The following is a 19,927-nucleotide window of genomic DNA, read 5'->3' on the forward strand; positions in this document are numbered from 1 at the left end:
AGGCCGCAGAAAGATCAGCATGCTTTGGGGATCGTTAGCCTTGGGCTGCTAGGTCTTGTAGGTGTTTTCATACTGAAACCAGTGGATTGTGTTAAATTAAATCTCTGTCTTCACACTTACCTGAACCTTCTCAACAACAAGTGACTGGTTAGTATCTTTTTTCATTATAAAAGCTTGTATTTAACAATAACCCAAACAGGCTGCTTCTCAACCAATATGTATGCATGGGTGTAATCTTTTGCTCAGAAGTGAAACAGGCAATTGGATCCTTCAATCCACCTTGTGTGCTTCAGCGGCATGCAGCAAGATCAGCCACACTGAATTCAACTGGCTTCATCTTCTTGTGTCCCGTTCCTGAGCTGTCGGTCATGCCACTTTCCGTTCCAATTGCTGAACTGTTCAGTAACTGAACATGTACTTCTTTCACTGGAGAAAACTGTGTGCGAGTGTGCGTTGAAGGGACCAGGGGTTCCACTTGATGGACCCATACAAAGTGTATTTGATATTCGTGGCATGGTGGCCACACCTTGCACCAATCCACTGAACCATTGAGGGAATACACAACCCCAACCTCTAAAACTCTTACTGTTCAATTTGCTGCATAAGAAAATGTCTTTGTTCCAGTAGGGATGATGAAACGATTTTTTCAAATGTTTGAATGCTAAGTAACCATCTTGAATTACTGTTTGGTGCTTGAAACAGGCACAATTTAAAAATTCTGCCGACAAGTATGTGCATGCCCCAAAATACTATGTTAGTTTATCACAGACCACTGCCTCTCCTCTCCAAATTGTAAAAAAAAAAAAAAAAAAAAAAAAATTTGATGACTTCACTTGGCCTTTAACGATTATGACTAGACTCTCTTGTTTAATTTCAGCTTTCGAATGCACCACAGGTAGAGAATTCTTGATGTGGCTTCCATCAGCCCCATGGGGTCGAGAAGACTCTGCCCTGTGTTGCATTTTGAACTGGAGATAGTGGACTGAGTCAGCCTTTCATATTGGTTAAAGCCTTTCTATATGATGAGGAACTTGTACATTTTTTCCACAGCCCTTTCATTTCCTACTTAAGGTAGTGTTCTGGTCACTACATTCTCCTTTGTTCTTGTAAACATTTTTCTGAGGCTTGTGGATCTGCTAAGAATCATATGTTTTGCTTAGGCCGACATCTTTGGTTTGGGGGTATTATTGCATGACTTAATTTCGAAATTCCAAAAGAGACGTCGACTGGACGTGTTTGTAATACTGTCCCTAGTGTACGGTACCCATGGACCCTCATGCAGCAAGGGCCTAAGATTGTTTTCTTTACACCATCATGGTCATTCGCTCTGAGGATTACCTTGCTTACTTGCCTTTACTTAATAATTAGTCAATATTAATTTATATCACTCCCCGCTATTTACCATCGTTCTCCACTCGACGGATCAAGCAGGACTCTGCAATATTACCAGCAAGAATTGAAGGGAGCTTGATGACGGTCTTCGACTCCTCGTGGAGTGGGGGGGAATTAACATCTTCCATTGCCTGTAGAGAATGTCTATATCCATATACCGCTTTTACATACTTTGTCTAGCGGCCCTTTTGTCCAGATATGGAAAATACACCTTTTTACATTTTGCTTTTTCTATAATGGAAAATATCAGTGGAAGGGCACACACAGAGTGTGCAACCACTGTCTTGCTAGGGATCACTCCGAAAAGCGCTGCTCGGCGTGTAAGCTCTTTCGTCCTAAAACATTGAAAGAAATACCCCTTAAACGGTGGGCAACTTACGCCATTCAAGCCAAGGCTTTATCAGACTTCCCCTCCGGCGCAGAGGAGTCTGACAAACAGGGCAGCTACGGCACACAAAATGATGCCTAAGACATAATGGAATCTGTGGATTTCCGCATGCCAGTCCCCTGCTCAGAGGGGCAGGACGTCGACCCTGCTGTGGAGACCACACACAGCAACAAAGGCACACACAAATATATACATGGGCGGGGTTCAAAACATAATTTAAACACTCAACCCCCAGCCACACTTTGACAAACCCGTCGAAACATGGCCACGCGGTATGTAGACACACTTCCAGTGCTTATAGCTCGTCGCGTCTTCAGTCCGTTGCAAACAAATGCTGGGCGATCCTGCTACAGCGCATACAAAATCAACCGTTAGCTTCCACAACAGGCGCCGAAACAACCGTCTGGACTGTCAAGAGTCCGGTAGCGTATACACTCCAACTGCCATCAAGAGTCACACAAACAACCATCGAAACAGTTAGATACTAAGTCATACTTTTCAGCTACGTCCTCCTTATTTGAAGTGTTACAAAGAGATCTCATTCCTACTGATCTAGAGGAAATTGCTTTTTCCATTAAAGGATACGCCTAGATCAGGTGCATGAACAAAAGATTGTTTTGAAGAGACAGTGGACAAGGTTTCTTCTTTTGTTGATTTTTTTTAGACCGTTACACGCTAAAAAAAAATACATTGACATTGCTGAGGATCAGCCACCAGCTAAATCGCCTAGACTAGATGGGGAACCTTTGTCACAATCCCATGATATAGTTCATGTTGATGAAGATGACGGAGATAATGCGTTCATCAATGATCTGGGGACTCGATGTAATGTTCCCACTGACGATCCCGATGACGACCCAGATAATTACTTTTTACTATTACCCGATGTTGACAATGAGCCAGTCGTTAACTCCCCTCTGGATGACCACACCCTCTGTAATGATTTACTTGAAGTTGCAGACCATTTTTAAAATACAAACTCATGAGTCTGTTGAGTATACATATTTTTTTCGATGACATCCTTAACGAGAAAAAGTCTGTGGGACAGTTTATTGCTTTGTTACAGTCCATAACCAAACATGTACAGCCTTGCGTTTTGAGAAAACGGTTAAACCTGACCCTTTGTATATGAGTGGCCACCTCAAATCGGATTCCCTGGTGGTAACAACCACATGAAAAAGGGCAGGAACACCACTAACATTAGCAGAAGCACCTCCTGATAAAGAGAGCAAGAAGATGTATTTTCTAGGTGAGGTGAAAAGGTCTCAAATTCTGTGGCGTACCAGGTGAATTGCTAATAATACAACTCTATTAGCAAGCTATAGTAGAGCACAATGGGATACTATCCAGGAACAACTAGACTATATCCTGAACCCTTCAGCTCTCAGTTTCTAAAAATTGTATCAGAAGGCAAACAAGTTGCCACCAACATTATTGAAAATACTTAAGACGCTGCAGGAAGAAAAGTGGCACAAGGCACACTGCTCAAACACTCATGGCTTCGTAATTCTGGCTGCAAGCTGGCGACTCAAGCTATTCTCATTAACATTGCCAAAGATAGCAATGTATTATTTGGGAAGGCAGTGGATGATTCTCTGCCAAAAAATATTGTGGCAAATTTCAAATAAACCCTATGTTAAACATGGGGTTTTCAACACTCACCATTCCTTTGGATAGCAAGGCTACCGACGAACACCCCAGTCCAGTTACAGTCGGGATCTCCATCTTCCCCATGGTACTCCTCACAATCCACCCCTTATCAATCCACCTTTCAAAAGGGCTATAAGCGAGGAAGAGGTTGCAGTAGGGGTGCAGTCATAAGAGGCTCTGCAGCCTCTACAAAACAGTGACGTACCCATTGAGATTCCCTCGTAGGTTTCCACGGTAGGGGGTCGCATTGCTTGATTCACCCACGCATGGTAAGGACATCTAACACACCAGTGGGTGCTGTCAACTATGTCCAAAGGCTACTCCCATCGAGTTTCAAGAAAAATGTTATTACTGTCCGCCAAAACGCAGGAAAATGTTGCTGGAGCATCAGCAAATTCTCCGAGCCAAAATATGTTCTATTTTACAAAATTTAGCAATAGAGCTAGTTCCTCAGCAAGTGGTAAACAAGTGTATTTATTCAATATACTTCCTTCTCCCAAAAGGACTCAAGTATGTGCCCTGTGTTAGACCTGTGCCCTACAAACACATATTAAACTACAAACATTTCAGATGACAACCCTTAAAGAGGTCATCTCACTCCTAAAAAAGGGGGATTACATGGCAACATTGGATATGAAAGATGCGTACTTATTTCAATGTTGCCAGCGCACCGAAAGTACTTGCGTTTGGTTAGGGGACACAGACTACCAATTCAAGATGCTTCCCTTCGGCATAGCCTCAGCTCTAAGGGTGTTCACCAAGGTACTAGCATTAGTGGCAGCACACTTACTCAAGCAATCCATCCCAGTGTACCCTTACCTAGATGACAGGCTCATAACAGGACACACCAAAAATGTGTCAGCAGCACACTCCGCCCCAATCAACCTTTTTATTTCAGTTGGGGTTCTCAATCAATGAAAAATAAATCAGGTCTCGTCCCCAGTAAGGTAAAAAAAAATCCTGGGTGCACCAATTTGGACACAAGAAGCCTTAATCTTTCCCTCAAGTGAAAGAGTTCATTATGTGGCCAGTCGTCGGATAACAGTTTGAAAGTCAATGCGCCTTCCTGGGATGATGGCTTCATGCGCCTTTCTTGTGCCACACGCAGGGTTGCGCATGCTACCAATGCAAGAGTGGCTGGCAAAATTGTGGTCTCAAGCAAGCGGTCACTGGGACGATCTAGTGGTCGTGTTTAAAAGATTAATTCTCTTGCAGCCAGCCATCCTGTCAGCACATACTTCTTGGGTGAGGAAAGGAGACGTCAGCCGGCTCTAGGATTACATTCATTTGTTCACTCCTCTTCACAGTCCAAAAAGGAACATCTCACACTATAATTCATATATCCTGGGTTTTTATACCATGGCAAACAGATTGTGCAACAGTTTTTGCTAATGTGGACTTTTATATTTCAACACATTTTTAATTGGTCATCTTACTAAAAGGTTAAAGTACTACTGGTGTCCCTATTGGACAAAAACACTTCCTTCCTGATTAGGATGACTTGCAATTTCCCAATTTTTCTGGATAACTAAACTCTTTATGAAAATTAGCAAGACTAGGTAATTTCCCAAATTTCACTTGACCATGTGGTATTTTATGTTGCAATGTTTACACTGAACAAAACAAGTTTCTAAGAATGACGCTTTTGTTGCAGACTTCTTAGCCCATGTTGTTCAAGGTCTGCTTGCCTATCATATCTTTTCAGACTATAAACCAGTTTTGTTTCACAAATCAAACCACAGAAAACTACGTATTCTGTATTTGATTTCTGCTATCTCACTGTACCCTGGCTTCTGTCCAGACAAATTTGCACACAGCACTTTATTTTCTGTTTTCAGCACTTTTGAATTTCCCTGAAAGCTAAAGTTTACCACCATTTTATAATGCAATGGCTATCTTTTACTAATCTATACATCAGAAATGTATATTCTGTGTTTAATGTTTGTGTGTAATGTAAACATACTTATGTTTATGTTGCCTTCAATAAGTGCATCTTAACTACCTAAACAGACAATCCTAATTTTTACAATGTTGGACACGGGCGCGGGGTGAGAGAGGGGACCAGGGCATAGGCCCGGACTACCATATTTACCTGCCTGTCATATATGAGGAGGGGTGGTATAGACCTTCTCTACAGTCGTTTGGCAATCCCTAGTTCAAGCACTGCAGTGGTGGTCAAGGGAAAACATGCTGAAAGGAAAACCCTTCTTCAAACACTGCACTAGAGGCACTCCGACAGACGCATCAGTTTCAGGCTAGGGAGTACATTATCGCCATAAAACTGCACATGGCAAGTGGACACAATATCAAAGAAGCATATCAACCTTCTAGAATTACTGGCAGTTTTCAAGGCCCTACTAGCGTTTCAACATCAGTTAGCGGGAGAAACAGTTCTAGTCCTCACAGACTGCACTACTGCCAAGTTTTACATACACAAACTAGGTGGGGACACACTCACTAAGTCTGTCAAACTAGCCCAGAAGATATTCCTCCTGTCACATGTTCCAGGGGAACACAACTGTCTAGCAGACGGGTTGAGCAGAAACATACAGCTTCCCTCAGAGCACGAGTGGCAGTTACACAGAGACATTTTACGCAACATCTTCAAAGAATGTGGGTAACCAAACATAAATCTCTTTTTAACACAAGAGAACGCACAACGCCACAAATACACATCCAGGGTTCCCCAGACAGAGTCCAAGGGCAGCGCACTGTGGATCTGTGGGTCAGGGAGATTTGCGTACGCTTTTCCCCCAACACGACTGCTGAACAAGCAATCAACAAAGTGCACCAGGAGCATCTCACAATGATCCTTATAGCTCCACTCTGGACACGCCAGAATTGGTTCTCACACCCGCTCAGAATATCACTTTGCCCGCCAGTCAAACTACCAAGCCTTTACAACATGTTATCCCAGCATCTGGGGTCAGCACTCCATCCATGCCCTCAAACACTGAACTTGGCAGCTTGGCTCCTGAAGTCCTAGAGTTTGGTCACTTAAACTTATCTTAACGGTTAATGGACATCTTAAAGGAGTCACAAAAGCCTAACACAAGACATTGTTATTTCAACAAGTGGAAGCACTTTGGATTGTGGTGCGAAAGGCAAAACGTCAACCCCATTCACTGTAATGTTATGTTATTGAATTTTGTTAAGTGCACGCACACCCAGAGGTATCATGGCGCTAGGAGAGAGGAAGAAAAGAAAGCAGACATAAGGCAGAGAGCTAGTTTTTTAAAACGGCAAAGTTTCCAGATTGCGCAGAAAAGTGAGATGGTCGGTGGTCTCATGCAAGGTGAGAGGCAGATTATTCCATCCCTTAGCGACCGCTACCGAGAACGCGCAGCCACCTTTACGAGCAAATCTGAAACGGGGCACCATCAGTCGGCAGGCCCCTTGAGAGAGGAGGACACGGGTGGGTTGGTAACAAGGGAATTTAGCCTGTAGGTATTCGGCTCCAATACCATAGAAGGCCCTGTGAACCATGCACATCGATTTAAACATAATTCGCTGGGCAACTGGAAGCCAATTTCCGCAACAAAGGGGTCATGCGGGCGCCAAAAGGGGGATGGAGAATGGATCTGGCAGCTGCATTCTGCAGAAGCTGTAGCCGTCCTATCAGATGGCAGGTTGTGCCAGATAGAGCGAATTGCAGTAATCCAGCACACTCAGGACACAGGCCGTGACCACGGGAGCCTGGTTAGCGGCCGGAATAAAAGGGAGAACCTTTCGGAGGATCCTGAGTTTACTGTTCACCTTCTAATATCATACGCTACCTACTCTTATTTGGCAGACTCTGGGTTAGTCTTTAATTCGCTTAGTCCTCCTGGCTGCACTCTCAGCTTATTCCATCTCGCAGAGTAAAGTTTCTTGGTGGCAGGTACCTGTGGTTAAAGCTTTCATGGAAGGGGTCAAATGGCTATATCCTCTAATTTCAACTCCTCCTCCAGGGTAGGACGTACATGTCATTCTTACCAAGCTTCTCTCCTCACTTCCAATGCTATGCTGATGACACTCAACTTCCCTTCAAACCTTCCTCTACTAGTGCCTCCTCCTCCTCCTCCTCCTTCTCCTCCTCCTCCTCCCCCTCCCTCATTCCTGAATGTCTGACTGCTATCCAGGCATGGTGTGCTGCTAATGACCTCTGTCTCAATGCCAGTAAGATTGAGATCCTTCCTATTGTCCTATTGGGACACCTGTGCCCTGTTTCCCTCCTACTCTATTGCCGCCCTCCTTGGGCACTCTACCCTCACCATCCAGTGAGGCCAAAAATCTTGGAGTCCTCTTCGATTCCTCTCTCTCTTTCACACCTCACATCTTGGACCTTACCAAGAAGGCCCACTTCCAGCTTAATCTACTTAGAGGCATTCTTCCTTTCCTCACCTTTTCCCAGAAGCTCAATGCCTCCAGAGCATTGTGGTCCTCTCCAGGCTGGACTTCTGCAACAGCCTCTTCCTCAATCTGCCTCTTTCCTCCTCTGCCCCCTTCAACTAATCCAGAATAGGACTGCAAGATGTATCCTTGTCTGTACGCCCAGGGACCGCATCTCTCCAGCCACAACACCTCTCCACTGGCTCCTCGTGGCAGCAATAATCGAATTCAAGTCTCTCTGCCTAATCCACACGGTTCTCTCCAGCTCTCTTGCCCCAAATACCTCCCTGCTCGAGCCCTTTGCTCTTCTAGCTCAAACTCTCTGCTGATCAAATGTTTCTCCAAGCAGAGAGTTGGGGGCAGGTCTCTCTTCGGCTGGCGACTCTCTGGAACAGCCTCCCTGCCCCCTCAGACTTGAGCCGGACCTCCCTAAGTTCCGGAAACTGCTCAACACTCTTCTTTGATCTTCCTTCGTCCCTCTCACCCTCCCCTGATAATCACCCACTGCCTCAGAGACTGGCGGCCTGGTCATCATGAGTCTCACAGGTAACCAGGCTCTCTGCCCAGTCTACACCAGCACCCTCAGCACTTCCCTCCCGGATGGAGGGGCACCCTCTTAGGTCCCCCCGCCCCTGCACTTAGCCAGTGGTTCCCCGCAGGCACCCTGTTGCACTTCCTCTCCTGGGCACACTCTAGCACGGTTATATGTCTTTATATTGAATAATTTAATAACGAATGACTGTATAACAGAACACATTTTTTGGGGGCGGGGCAGTCCCCAAACCCTCATGTCCCTAAGCTAATAACCCACCCCAACCGTTTCCCCTCAAGATTTAACCCTTTACCCCACCCTGCATACATTTTTGTGCTATAATTTTTGTTAACTAACATTTTATAAAGAATGACTATATATCAAGACTGTATACCCTCTAGAATTTGACCCACCTTACCCCCTGACCCTATTACCTCTACCCTTGCATTTGCTCAGCCGAATGCCACAAGGCCTAGTAATTGTTTGATTACTTACTGTTTTAACTATTATTTATTACTCCCCTGTTCCCTCTGTCTTTGCCTTGTGGCGCCTGAACACACCATTCGGTTGTATAGGCGCCTAACAAATGCACAATAAATAAATACAAATTATGGGCCCCCCCCTTTTGAACCTACGCATTAAGCTAGTCTTAAACCTCTCACCTTCAAAACTGCTTTTCTTATAGCTATTACCTCAATAAGAACAGTCAGTGAACTGCAGGCACTCTTTAGTTCAGGTCCCATTTGTAACCATTCATAAAGACCAGGTAGTGGTAGGAACACATCCACATTTTTCTCCAAAATGTATTTCTAACTGTCATGTTAATCTATAGAACTGCAAGCTTCTTTCAAAACCCCACATAATGCAGCAAAGAGAAGCCTCAATTTACTTGATTTCAGGAGAGCTGTAATGCACTCCCTAGACAAGACAAAACCAATAGGAAAACAGATCAATTCTATGTTGCCTTAGCTGCTAGTAAAGAAGGGGATCCTGTCTCTAAATCAGCCATTTCCAAATGGATTGTATATTGCATTAAACTCTGCTATTCTCTGTAAAAGAAAACGTTACCATCATGCCCAGAGCACACCCAACTTGAGGCACTGTGACTACTCTAGCATTCATTGCAAATGTACCCTTGGAAGCAATTTGCAAAGCAACTACATGGAGTTCCATCCACACTTTCAACCCACACTACTGTGTGGATACTTGTACAAGAGCAGATGCCCAAGTGGGTCAAGCAGTGTCAAAGCATCTTTTTGCCTTTGTACCTTCTAACAACCCACCTCCTTCTCCAGGTACTGCTCGCTAGTCTGTGCAGACCATGTGATTCTAAGCAGATCCACAAACCTCAGAAAACACATATTGCATACCTGTAATCGTCTTTCTGATGCTTGGATCTGCTTAGATGTGCCCACCCTTCCTCCCCCGTAGACAATGTACACCTTTCTTCTTCTTCCTATACCCACACATAGACTTCATGCTCCCTCAGGTCAGAAACAAAACCATCTGAGGACCTCGACGTGTGAAGAAACATGGGTACAGTACATGTCATGCTAGGCATAGTACTACAAGCATGCCCTGCTCAGGTCCCATTTAGTCATGCAATACTCTGGACCAACATGTCAGCCTATGCAAAGTATGTGAATCTAAGCAGATGCAAGCATCAGAAAGACTATTACAGGTATGTCATTTTGTCACATGATTATGCCTCCAAAGAGCACTGATAACTTATTTGAGGATGTATAGCTGTTAGCTCAGCATCTTCTTCTCGTACAAAATCCGGAGAAGTGGAAAACAACTGGATCCTATATAATCTTTACTTCACATTTTTTTCCAGGCTCCCAAATCACACCATCAAGCAAAGCCACTCACTTACAACCTTCTGTGCCCCCCTGAATTGTACATTGGTTGTTCACTCATCCAACAGTTTTTAGGCTGTTTTGTAAAGATTATTCCCATGTTAGTGTTCTCCTCTTAGAAACGTTGTAGTAAGACGAACCATGTAGGTCACCTAGCAACCATTAGTTTCAAGATGAGCTGCCTCTGCGGCCTTGTTTTAGTTTTGTTCGTTTTGGCTGTTATGCGGCTCAGAAAGAGCTTCTATAAACCGATTGTCATGGAAAGTAAAGACAGGAAATAGATGAGATGTGAGGGACATACTGCCTGTGCATGTGGTTTGGTTCTTTACCCACCCATTGACTGCCCCAGGCCATGTTCTTCCCTATGGCCATTCCTACTCACTACCTTCGCCTCCCTACCCAAAATATATCCCCTGGGATCGATTTGCGCTATCTCTAACCAACAGTAACAACCAACGTCGTTGGATGCCTGCCTGAGTTACTTCAAAGCAGTCTTATTAGAGTTAATGTCAGAATTACAGCTGTAAATGCACTAGTAGAGTAATAAAAATGTCTAAACTAATCGTGTCAATTCCTTGCACTGAAGTCCTGATAAAATAAGCATTCACAAATCCAACAGTTTTCATTTGTGTAGAAGTATTTGACGTGCATTTGCCATGCACTGCTATCATATCCCCAGGTACTTGCACCATTTCCCAGCTGCTGTGTCGTATGGCCAGGTATACCTGACAAATACCTATTTATGCCTACACAAAAGCTAAAACTGATAGCTTTTTCAATGTTAGTAAATTGTCGTACAGAGTTAATGTGATCGACTGACCTTTTGGGCGCTGCATCAAAAGTTTTGAATGCTTTCCATATCGGACACTTTCTTGGTCAAGCTTCTTCAGCCTGTTACACTAAACTGACCATCAATAAATCGCTTGTCTTGTCCAAGCATGTTTGGTCTACCACGTCAGTCTGGTTTGTCTCTTGGTTCCTGGGGCCTTTTTTTTTATCACACCTCCACTAACATCGCAGAATATGCGGACTCATGGCTGGACATAACAGTAGACAGAAGTGTATGCCTCCTGCCTGGCCAACGAAGGACCGAGAACAAAAACCAGATAAAGAGTGGCTATCACAGAGAAGTTGATCATAGCATTATGCAGAACTGAGAAAAAAAACTATGCTTTTTGAAATTTTGAATTCCGTTCTGCTAGTGATATCATTGGTTATTTATAAAGCGCATTATACCCAGATTTTTCTAAGCGCGGACCGAACCTGTGGTGTTCGGTGTCGTCTTGCTTACAAGGCGAGCCTGTTGCCCCTAAGCTATCCTCCTCTTTGAAGGGAACCTACAACCATCTCTCAATGTAAAGTTACCAGTGTTAAAAGCTTTTACCCGTTTGTACACTTTCTGTGGCTTCATAATGCTCAGTTTTCAATCACTATTCAGTCACTTGTTAATGTTAGTCTTAAAAAGGCTTCTGCACGTTTCAGAACAGAACATGCTGAACAAATATTAAAGTATAGTACGTTATTTATTGAAGGTTCTAAAAGCAGAAGTATTTTGGTACACTTCTATTAATTTAATTACTGATCATAAGTGTAATTTGATGTTATTGGTCTTTTTTCTTTCTTTCCAGACGTTCGAGGCCAATGACCTATACCAGGGTCAGAATTTCAGCAAGGTCTTGAATTCCCTGGTTGCGCTGAATAAAGTGACAGCAGGTAAGACTGAGAACTTGGTTCACCACCCCTTAATCCCCCTGGATTTAATGGGTAACAGCAAGTCCTGTAAAGTGGTTCACGTGCAGTATATTTTTTCTCTTTTCTTGTAGGTCTTTGAAGGGAACTTACAACCATCTCTCAATCTAGAGTTACCAGTGTTAGCAAATTGGCATTGTTTCTGAAAAATATAATGTGACAAAAGTTTGTTCGAAGGTGGCATAACATTTTTTAGATTGTAGAAATCCTGATGAGTCTGTTTCCTATAGTGTCATATTTAATATGTGTTTCAAATAGTGCAAACATGCCACTTTCTGGAACCACAGAGCACTTCTAAGAATGTTTAGAGCTGGTGTGCGCAACCTGTGGCTCTCTAGATGTGTTGGACTATGACCCAATGAACCCTCACCATTTGCTATACTGTCTGTGACTAATGAGTCGTCTTCCAAACCATCTAGAGAGCCAAAAGTTCCCTTTGGCAAACATATTTGGAAATCATGGTTTAATGGTAATGTAATATTGCTACCCATCTTCAAAACAAGGCCATCACTATGCCCTAATCAATTGACATCCATACACTTGCCCATTGCTGCAATCTGTTTATGCTGAATAGTCATTTGTTTTTCTGTTGGGAATGTTCCAAAATGTATAGCAAAGCGGTCTGATGTTTAAACTTGTAAAGCATACTGATACCTGCCCTATTTATGAGAACTAATGAAGTGTCAATAGCCGTAAATACAGGGTTTTGCCCTGCATTGTGCTGGTTGATAAATGCAGGCATCCATGAGCATTAAAACTTGATATTGTTGCAGGACAATAAAGAAAGTTAAAAAGGAAGGGGCAAGAATTAAACCCCTCTAATATATAAGAAAGAACATTTGAAAAAAAACGTTGAGATGAATAGGGAATATTGGGAATATTTTTGGTTCCACTGTTGTATAACGAACATGAGTGGGAGGAGAAATAGACGATGTAGAAAAGGGATTTCTCATAAGTAACATATAAAAAAGAGTGAATGATTGCTAGTGCCAGATAACGATTTTACAAACTTTTGGAAGGTTGCTAATGTCGACTTTTTTCACTGGGATGCATATACTTCACTTTTCAATGACATGTCAAAGATAAAATCAAATAGTGAGGAGTGATTATCATTTAACTATTTTCTGATAACCTTAAGCTATATTCAGAGAAGGCAAGATGTATATGCTGAATTTGCATTGTTGGAATAAATTGAGATCCAGTATGAAACATTGGGTGATCAAATTTGACTTGAGAGCACGACGCAAAGTCAAAGTAGAGAGGCAGTGATGCATGTTCATAGAGCGGGGACAACATTTTTGTGTAGATGTGGTTTGCTTGAGGAAGGACAGTACAATAAAATTAATCCAAATCTGGTTAATTTGATTTATAAGTGTACCTGGTTTATTACAAACCTTAAACTACACAGTCTTAAGTAAATACATTTTAAAAGCAACAGCAAAGACACATCCTTATCAATCAATATTCACAATTAATGAAACCATATCACAATTGCATCCCTCCAGATTAAACTTCTTAAAAAATGTCACAATCGCATAAATCATCTTTAAATAAGCCCCTGATGAAATTCGTGCCCACAACGTGTCAATAAATATCCCTGAAGGATCATGTACCAAGTGGCTAAAACACATCAAGCGTACCATATGCAAGTCCACACAATTTATAATAAGGTGCCACAAGGTTTCAGTTTCTTGCCCACAGAATCTGCATAGTGCACTCTCAAATGGTAATTTAGCTGTAATGCATTGCAAAGGATTTGTCCTTAGCAAATAAAAACAAAATGTAATCATTGTTATTCTGTGATAATGTGAGGGAGGTTTGAGTTAGTTAAATGTTCCTTTCACTTACTCTCTTGATTTTGTTAGTTATTTGCCTGTAATATTTGTAGCTTTGAACCAAAGTACACGTTTTGTACCAACCTCATATTGTGAGGTGAGGTTTGGCATGTCTCATGTCCTGTAACAAATATTTCAAATGAATGATGTTTCCGATTTTATCGTTTTTTTTTTTTATTATTTTTTTTTTTAACAAAAGCTGGCGCTATTCCTTGCAAATGATGCTTAATTCAAAGACGTTATTGTCTGGCGGAAACATAATTTTTTGACGGTCAATTTCCTCCACAGCCGATAAAATATTTAATGATTTTAACCCCAACTCAAACCTAATAATGGCAGGAGAACACAATGGCAGAGTCCTAAGACTTTTCTCCATAATAATCCCTCACATTTTGATAGGACTTGCTTGTGTGAAAAATGGTAATTTTCAGTCCCGTACAATATGCCGGGATAACCTTCTCCTTATAAAATTTCACCAGCAGATTAACAGAGGATTTTTTGGCTTCGAAAATAAATCCTTTTATCCTTTAAAATGGTTATTAATGCTATACCCGATGGAGCTCCCATAATCAGTAAACCCAAATACTTAAGCTCAAACTTACATTCCAACTTTGTGATGTTCAATCACCAGTTAAGAGACATATTTGCTAGATGCAGCTTTCCTAATCTGTAAAACATTTGTACTCTTAAATCCTGTCCCCTTTCCTCCATACTGTATGGGCATATCTTCCAAGGGACGGGAGACGGAAACTTTTTCACCAGAAAAAAAACATCTTCCCCTTTATATTTAGAGGCACGCTGCCCTGACTCTGCTGCCACACCTCAGTCCCATTTTCCGCGTCAACGGGAACAGGCCGAATTTACCAGCGCTCCTGGGTTTAGCTTCGGCCATGTAATTCCACGTGTGAATACTTCTTCTTTGTCTTTTTTGTCTTATCTATCATTCAGGTACTCAGTCCTCAGGCGTTGCGCTCCTTTCCGGTGCATGTCGACTTCTACAGGGTTCAGCACGTGTCCATCCTGCAACGGGCTCTTCCCAACTTCAGACCCCCACGCCCGCTGCCTACGTTGCCTTGGCTCAGAGCACGGTTGGCAATCGTGTTTGGCGTGTGACTCGCTGTCCTCGAAGGCGCTGAAGAACAGACTAGGCAGGTGGCGGGAGCTCTTCCAGAGGTCTCCTCCAGAGGATCTCAAGAACTTTGTGAATCATCGAACCAGGCCCAAGGTAGGTGCAATATTTTCCAGCGCACCCCGCAAGGGAGACTCCTTCCCAGGGACTCTCCTGCATGGGAGGGACCAGCCAGGTCCTTCTACTGGCACGTGCACCGAGGCTGCTACAGCCTTCGGGTCGAGGGATCCTCTGATCCACCCGGGCGCAGTGTTGAGGGACCGGAAGGTTCTTTTACTCTGCCCTTTTACCGGGACAATGGCAGAAGGGCTACGCCCTAATACCGGCAATACGTCCGAGGAGCTATGTCCTAATACCGGAAATAAGTCTGAGGGGGTGCCTAAATGCGGCTCTACCGACCCCTGGGTCGAGGGTGTCACACCTACCGGGCCGAGGCCCGAGAAGCAGGGTAGACCTTGTGATCCACATGCAAGAGTCTTGGACGAGGCCGGACCCAGCGGGCCAAGCACCATGTCGCAGGCACGTGGCAGGCAGCTCGACAAAATGACCGCTGTGCCGAAAGAGGCTACCGTCCAACGCAATTCCAAGAATTCGGCGAGGAAGGAGTGTCAAGGTGGGACTGGCTTCAACCAGGTACGTGGCCTACAGCCTACCCCTCATTTGCGCAGGGCAGCTTTCCTTTGCGTCCATATGGACAGGGTATGCAGCGGCTCCAGCAGCCCCCCACTACCCTGTCGGCACCCCCTGCAACCTCTTTGGCCAGTGAGGAGGTGCTCTTCGAGAAGTTCCTCTGCCTCATGAGGTTTCCTCAGGTGGGGGTTATCATCAAGGACACCACCAGGGAAGTCATCCCCACCATGCTAGCGGCACCACACACTCCTCCATTGGGCCCCCAGGCCCCAGTGCAGCCGCCTCCTCCGGCTCCACAGCCAACTCTGAAAACTCCGCCGGATCCTCAGCCTCCGGCTGCGGTCTCTGTACCCCAGACTCTGGTGCCATCCACTCCTCCTCCTCCACAGGATCCCCCGGATCCGCAGGATACGGACGAGGAGGAGGATCTGGACATGCCACCCTCAGCCAGGGCCTTCCACAAACGTCTTGCTGGCCTGGCGGAGTACCTGGGCCTCTCCCAACCCAAGGTCGAACAGCTGGCACACGGGGTTCTGGCTGAAGTCTTCACGCGACGACCCTCTGCCAACACGGGGATTCCAATGCAAACCGATGTAGTCTCCCTGGGCAAGAAGAGGTGGCTCAAGCCCCACTCGGCCCAGCCGGTCAATCGACGCCTGAACGCCATGTACAGGCAGATGGAGGGGTATACACTCTTGCTCTCGACCGATCCTCAGCCATACTCCTCGGTGATCGCTGCGGCACCACTATAATCCAAGCCCCAGTCGTCCTCAGCCTCCTCCTCTACGGCGCTGCTAGGCAAGGAGGAGAAGATCTTGGAGGCGTACGGCAAGAAAATCTACTCCAATGCATCCTTGCACCTTCGTCAGGCCAATGCAGATGCCATGCTGGCTGCCGCCAACCAAAGGTTATGGCGGGAACTCCCCACCCAGTGGCAATCACGCTTTAAGGCAGGGCTAGCTGAAGCCAAGCTGGTGGCGCATGACCTCATGGAATACACAGTGGCTCATATCGATACCTCAGGCTGGGCCATCTGTATTGTGACGGACATGAGAAGAACAGCCTGGCTCCGGGCAACGACTGTCAGGATTAGTCAGGCGAGTACAAAGGCAGCGAATATGGCAAGGGAAATGTGCACTAAATATCAACAACGTCTGACGCTGTGGGTGTATCAGCAGGGTTGTCCGTGATGTGGTCCACCCCACTCAAACCCTGAGAGTCTTTTAATTCCCCTTCCTCCTCACCTGATGAAGACGAGAAGTCCAACTTCCTTCCACGAGGTCGACGAGTAAAAGTCCTCCTCTCCTTGTGTAGATGGGGTCTGCCTCGGGAGGAAGCCACTGCGACCCTTTGGGAATGAATTCGCGGGGACTCCCCACCGCGACAGACAAGTGCGGCAAGGGGAAAAGCCTAACGGCACAAAAACCCCTTTGGAGTGTTGGTATCCGATGGTGCGGAACGAGAGGAATATCCAAAGCCAGCTGGAATGCAGGATACCGGCAAGACTGACGGTAGAGAGAGGCAATGAAGGTAGAGCAGGGGGGGGGAGGCCAGAGGGAGGAACTATAACAAGTAAGGTAAGAGGAAAAGAAGGGAGGAGAGCAACCGTGCCCGAGTATAAGTAGGAGCACCGGTAAGAGAGAGAGAGGACAACGGGAGGAAAATAGGATAGGAGCGGAACTCCGCTAAGCGAGAGAACTGTGGAGCGCACGCAACGAAGAGGAATTCAGAAGTTGCAACGCGCCGAACCGCCGAGCGTGAACAGAGAAGTACACACAGCGGCGGCCATGTTGGAAAGGACTAGAACGTAAACAGCGCTAGTGAGCACAACGTGGCGGCATGGTCTGACGACCACCATGTTTCCACCTCTTCCATAACCGCCAGAACCCAGCGGTTGTGACAGTATGCCCCCCTCGAAGTCGGGTTCCCCCCGGCTTGCCGGGATGTAATCTGTGAAACTGTCGTAGCAAGAGGGGAGCTTGTACATGGATCCTAGGTTCCCAGGTATCTTCCGAGGAAGGATACCCCTTCCAATGAATAAGATATTCAAGGCGACCTCTGCGATAACGTGAATCCCGGATATGGGAGACCTCGTATTCTTCAGAGATGGGAGCAGGCAAAGTAGGGAGACTGGGGGTATTCTGTTTCCTGTTCCCTGATTTGAAGGGACGTAATTGAGAGGCATGAAAGGTCGGATGTATGCGACTAAGACTGTTAGGCAGTTTGAGGCGATAAGCCACCGGATTGATCCTGGATAGAACATCGAAGGGACCAATAAATCGGGGGGATAGTTTATAAGGGCGTACCCAGCGGGGTAAAAACTTAGTGGATAGCATGACTTTAGATCCTCTTTTCCACTCCGGTACAGGTCTCCGGTGTTTATCCGCTTGTAGTTTGTTACGGGTTTTGGCCTTTAGAAGACTTTGATTGGCGGTGTTATGGGCTTCCTTTAATCTAGACAGAGTGTTCCAAGGATGGTATGGGAGTCTCAGTCCAGAAGGTAGGTACTATGGATTTAGGATGGTACCCATACGTACAAAAGAAAGGGCTGATTCCCAGTGCGCTGTGTACTGAATTGTTATAAGAAAACTCAGCTGTTGGTAAGAGGGACACCCAGTTGTCCTGTTGTTGGTTGATGAAACACCTCAAATACTGCTCAAGAGTACCGTTTAGCCTTTCTGTCTGTCCGTTGGTCTGTGGGTGAAACCCAGAAGATAGAGCCCTTTCGATACCCAGCAGTCTGCACAAGGCAGTCCAGAACTTTGAGGTGTATTGGCTCCCACGGTCAGACACGATCTTTTTGGGGAGACCATGTAATCTGAAGATATCTTTCATGAAGACTTCCGCCATAAGGGAGGCCGAAGGTATTCTGGGTAGGGGGGAAAAATGAGCCAACTTCGAGAAGGAGTCCACAGTTACCATAATACAGGTACAGCCCTGGGAATTAGGTAGGTCTACGATGAAATCTGTAGATATGTGCTTCCAGGGGCCTGGAGGAATCGGGTCTTGTTGAAGCAGGCCAAGGGGACTTTGTGTGGAATGCTTGTTTTGCATACAGATAAGACAGGTCTGGATGTATGCCTGAGTGTCGGCTCGCATACCGGGCCAGTAAAAAGATCTCTGCAGTAATTCCAGGGTCCCTCGTAAACCTCTATGCCCGGCTACCCTTGAGTCGTGGCACCACTGGAGAGCTTGTATTCTGAGGTCCTGTGAAGAAAGGATAAGCCTTCCTCGAGAGAAGTACAGACCGTCCCTCAGATCCACCGGAGTCCCCCCCACTTGCCGGAGTGTTTCTTCAGGGGAAAGAGAACTTTCTCTCACTCTTTCCAGGAAAGACGATACGGCGGAAATGATCTTGATATGGGGAAACATGAGTTCTTTCTCGTATCCCAGAGAGGCCTCATCTCTGCGAGATAATGCGTCCGCAACCTGGTTTTGGGTTCCGGGTATGTATGTTATGAGAAAATGGAATTGTGCAAAAAAATGTGCCCATCGGGCTTGTCTGGTGTTATAGCACTCTTGTTGGCGTAGGATCTGTAGGTTCTTGTGATCAGTCCGTATCAGGAACGGGTGTAAGCTTCCTTGGAGAAGATGTCTCCATTCAAGACAAGCCAGTTTCATGGCTAAAAGTTCTTTTTCTATCACGGAGTAGTTCTGTTGGCTAGGGTTGAGGGTCTTAGAGTAATAGGCGATGGGATGTTCTCGACCCTGATTAGTTTGTAGAAGAACGGCGCCAACCGCACCCGCAGAGGCATCAGTCTCAAGAATAAAGGGGGAGCAGTTGGTCCGGCTGTCTCAGTATAGGGGCTGAACAGAACCTTTTTTCCAGGCAGATGAAACACTCTTCGGCTTCCCTGGACCATTGAAATGGCCTGGAGGCTTTCTTCAGTAAGGAGGTGATGGGCAGGGTGAGTCGGGAGAATTCGGGAATAAACTTCCGGTAAAAGTTGGCCAGACCCAAGAATCTTTGGATCTCTTTAACCGATGAAGGGGAGGGCCAGTCTAGTATAGCTTCGACCTTCTTAGGATCCATGGCGATTCCCTCGCAGGACAAGATGAAGCCCAAATAGGAGACAGAGAACTTAGCGAAAGCACACTTTTCCGGCTTGACTAGTAAATGTTGATGTTGCAGCCTGCGTAATACTTCCTTCACATGACGGGTATGTTCTTCGGGTTGACGGGAGTAAACCAGAATATCGTTTAAATAGACAACGGTATTTTGACCCAAGAGATCCGAAAATATACGGTCCATAAACCTTTGAAAGATTGAGGGAGCGTTGACCAATCTGAACGGCATTACTTGATATTCGAACAGTCCATAGGGAGTGCGGAAAGCCGTTTTCCATTCGTCACCAGTTCTTATGCGGAGCAAATGATAGGCATTCCGTAGGT

At 45.3% G+C, this 19,927-nt stretch overlaps 1 protein-coding gene across 5 annotated transcripts in view; it reads left to right on the forward strand.

The window, feature by feature from the left end:
• The window catches only part of ARHGEF7 (Rho guanine nucleotide exchange factor 7), a 1,715,641-nt gene that overhangs the window by 472,483 nt on the left and 1,223,231 nt on the right, over nt 1-19,927 (forward strand). For all 5 annotated transcript variants that reach the window (XM_069636766.1, XM_069636768.1, XM_069636767.1 and 2 more), the window contains one exon: nt 11,821-11,905. In XM_069636766.1, the coding sequence (XP_069492867.1) occupies nt 11,821-11,905 (85 nt within the window). The remainder of the gene's footprint in view (nt 1-11,820; nt 11,906-19,927) is intronic.

Source organism: Ambystoma mexicanum, chromosome 7p (genome assembly GCF_040938575.1).
Source record: "Ambystoma mexicanum isolate Mex_15411 chromosome 7p, UKY_AmexF1_1, whole genome shotgun sequence".
Taxonomy (NCBI): domain Eukaryota; kingdom Metazoa; phylum Chordata; class Amphibia; order Caudata; family Ambystomatidae; genus Ambystoma; species Ambystoma mexicanum.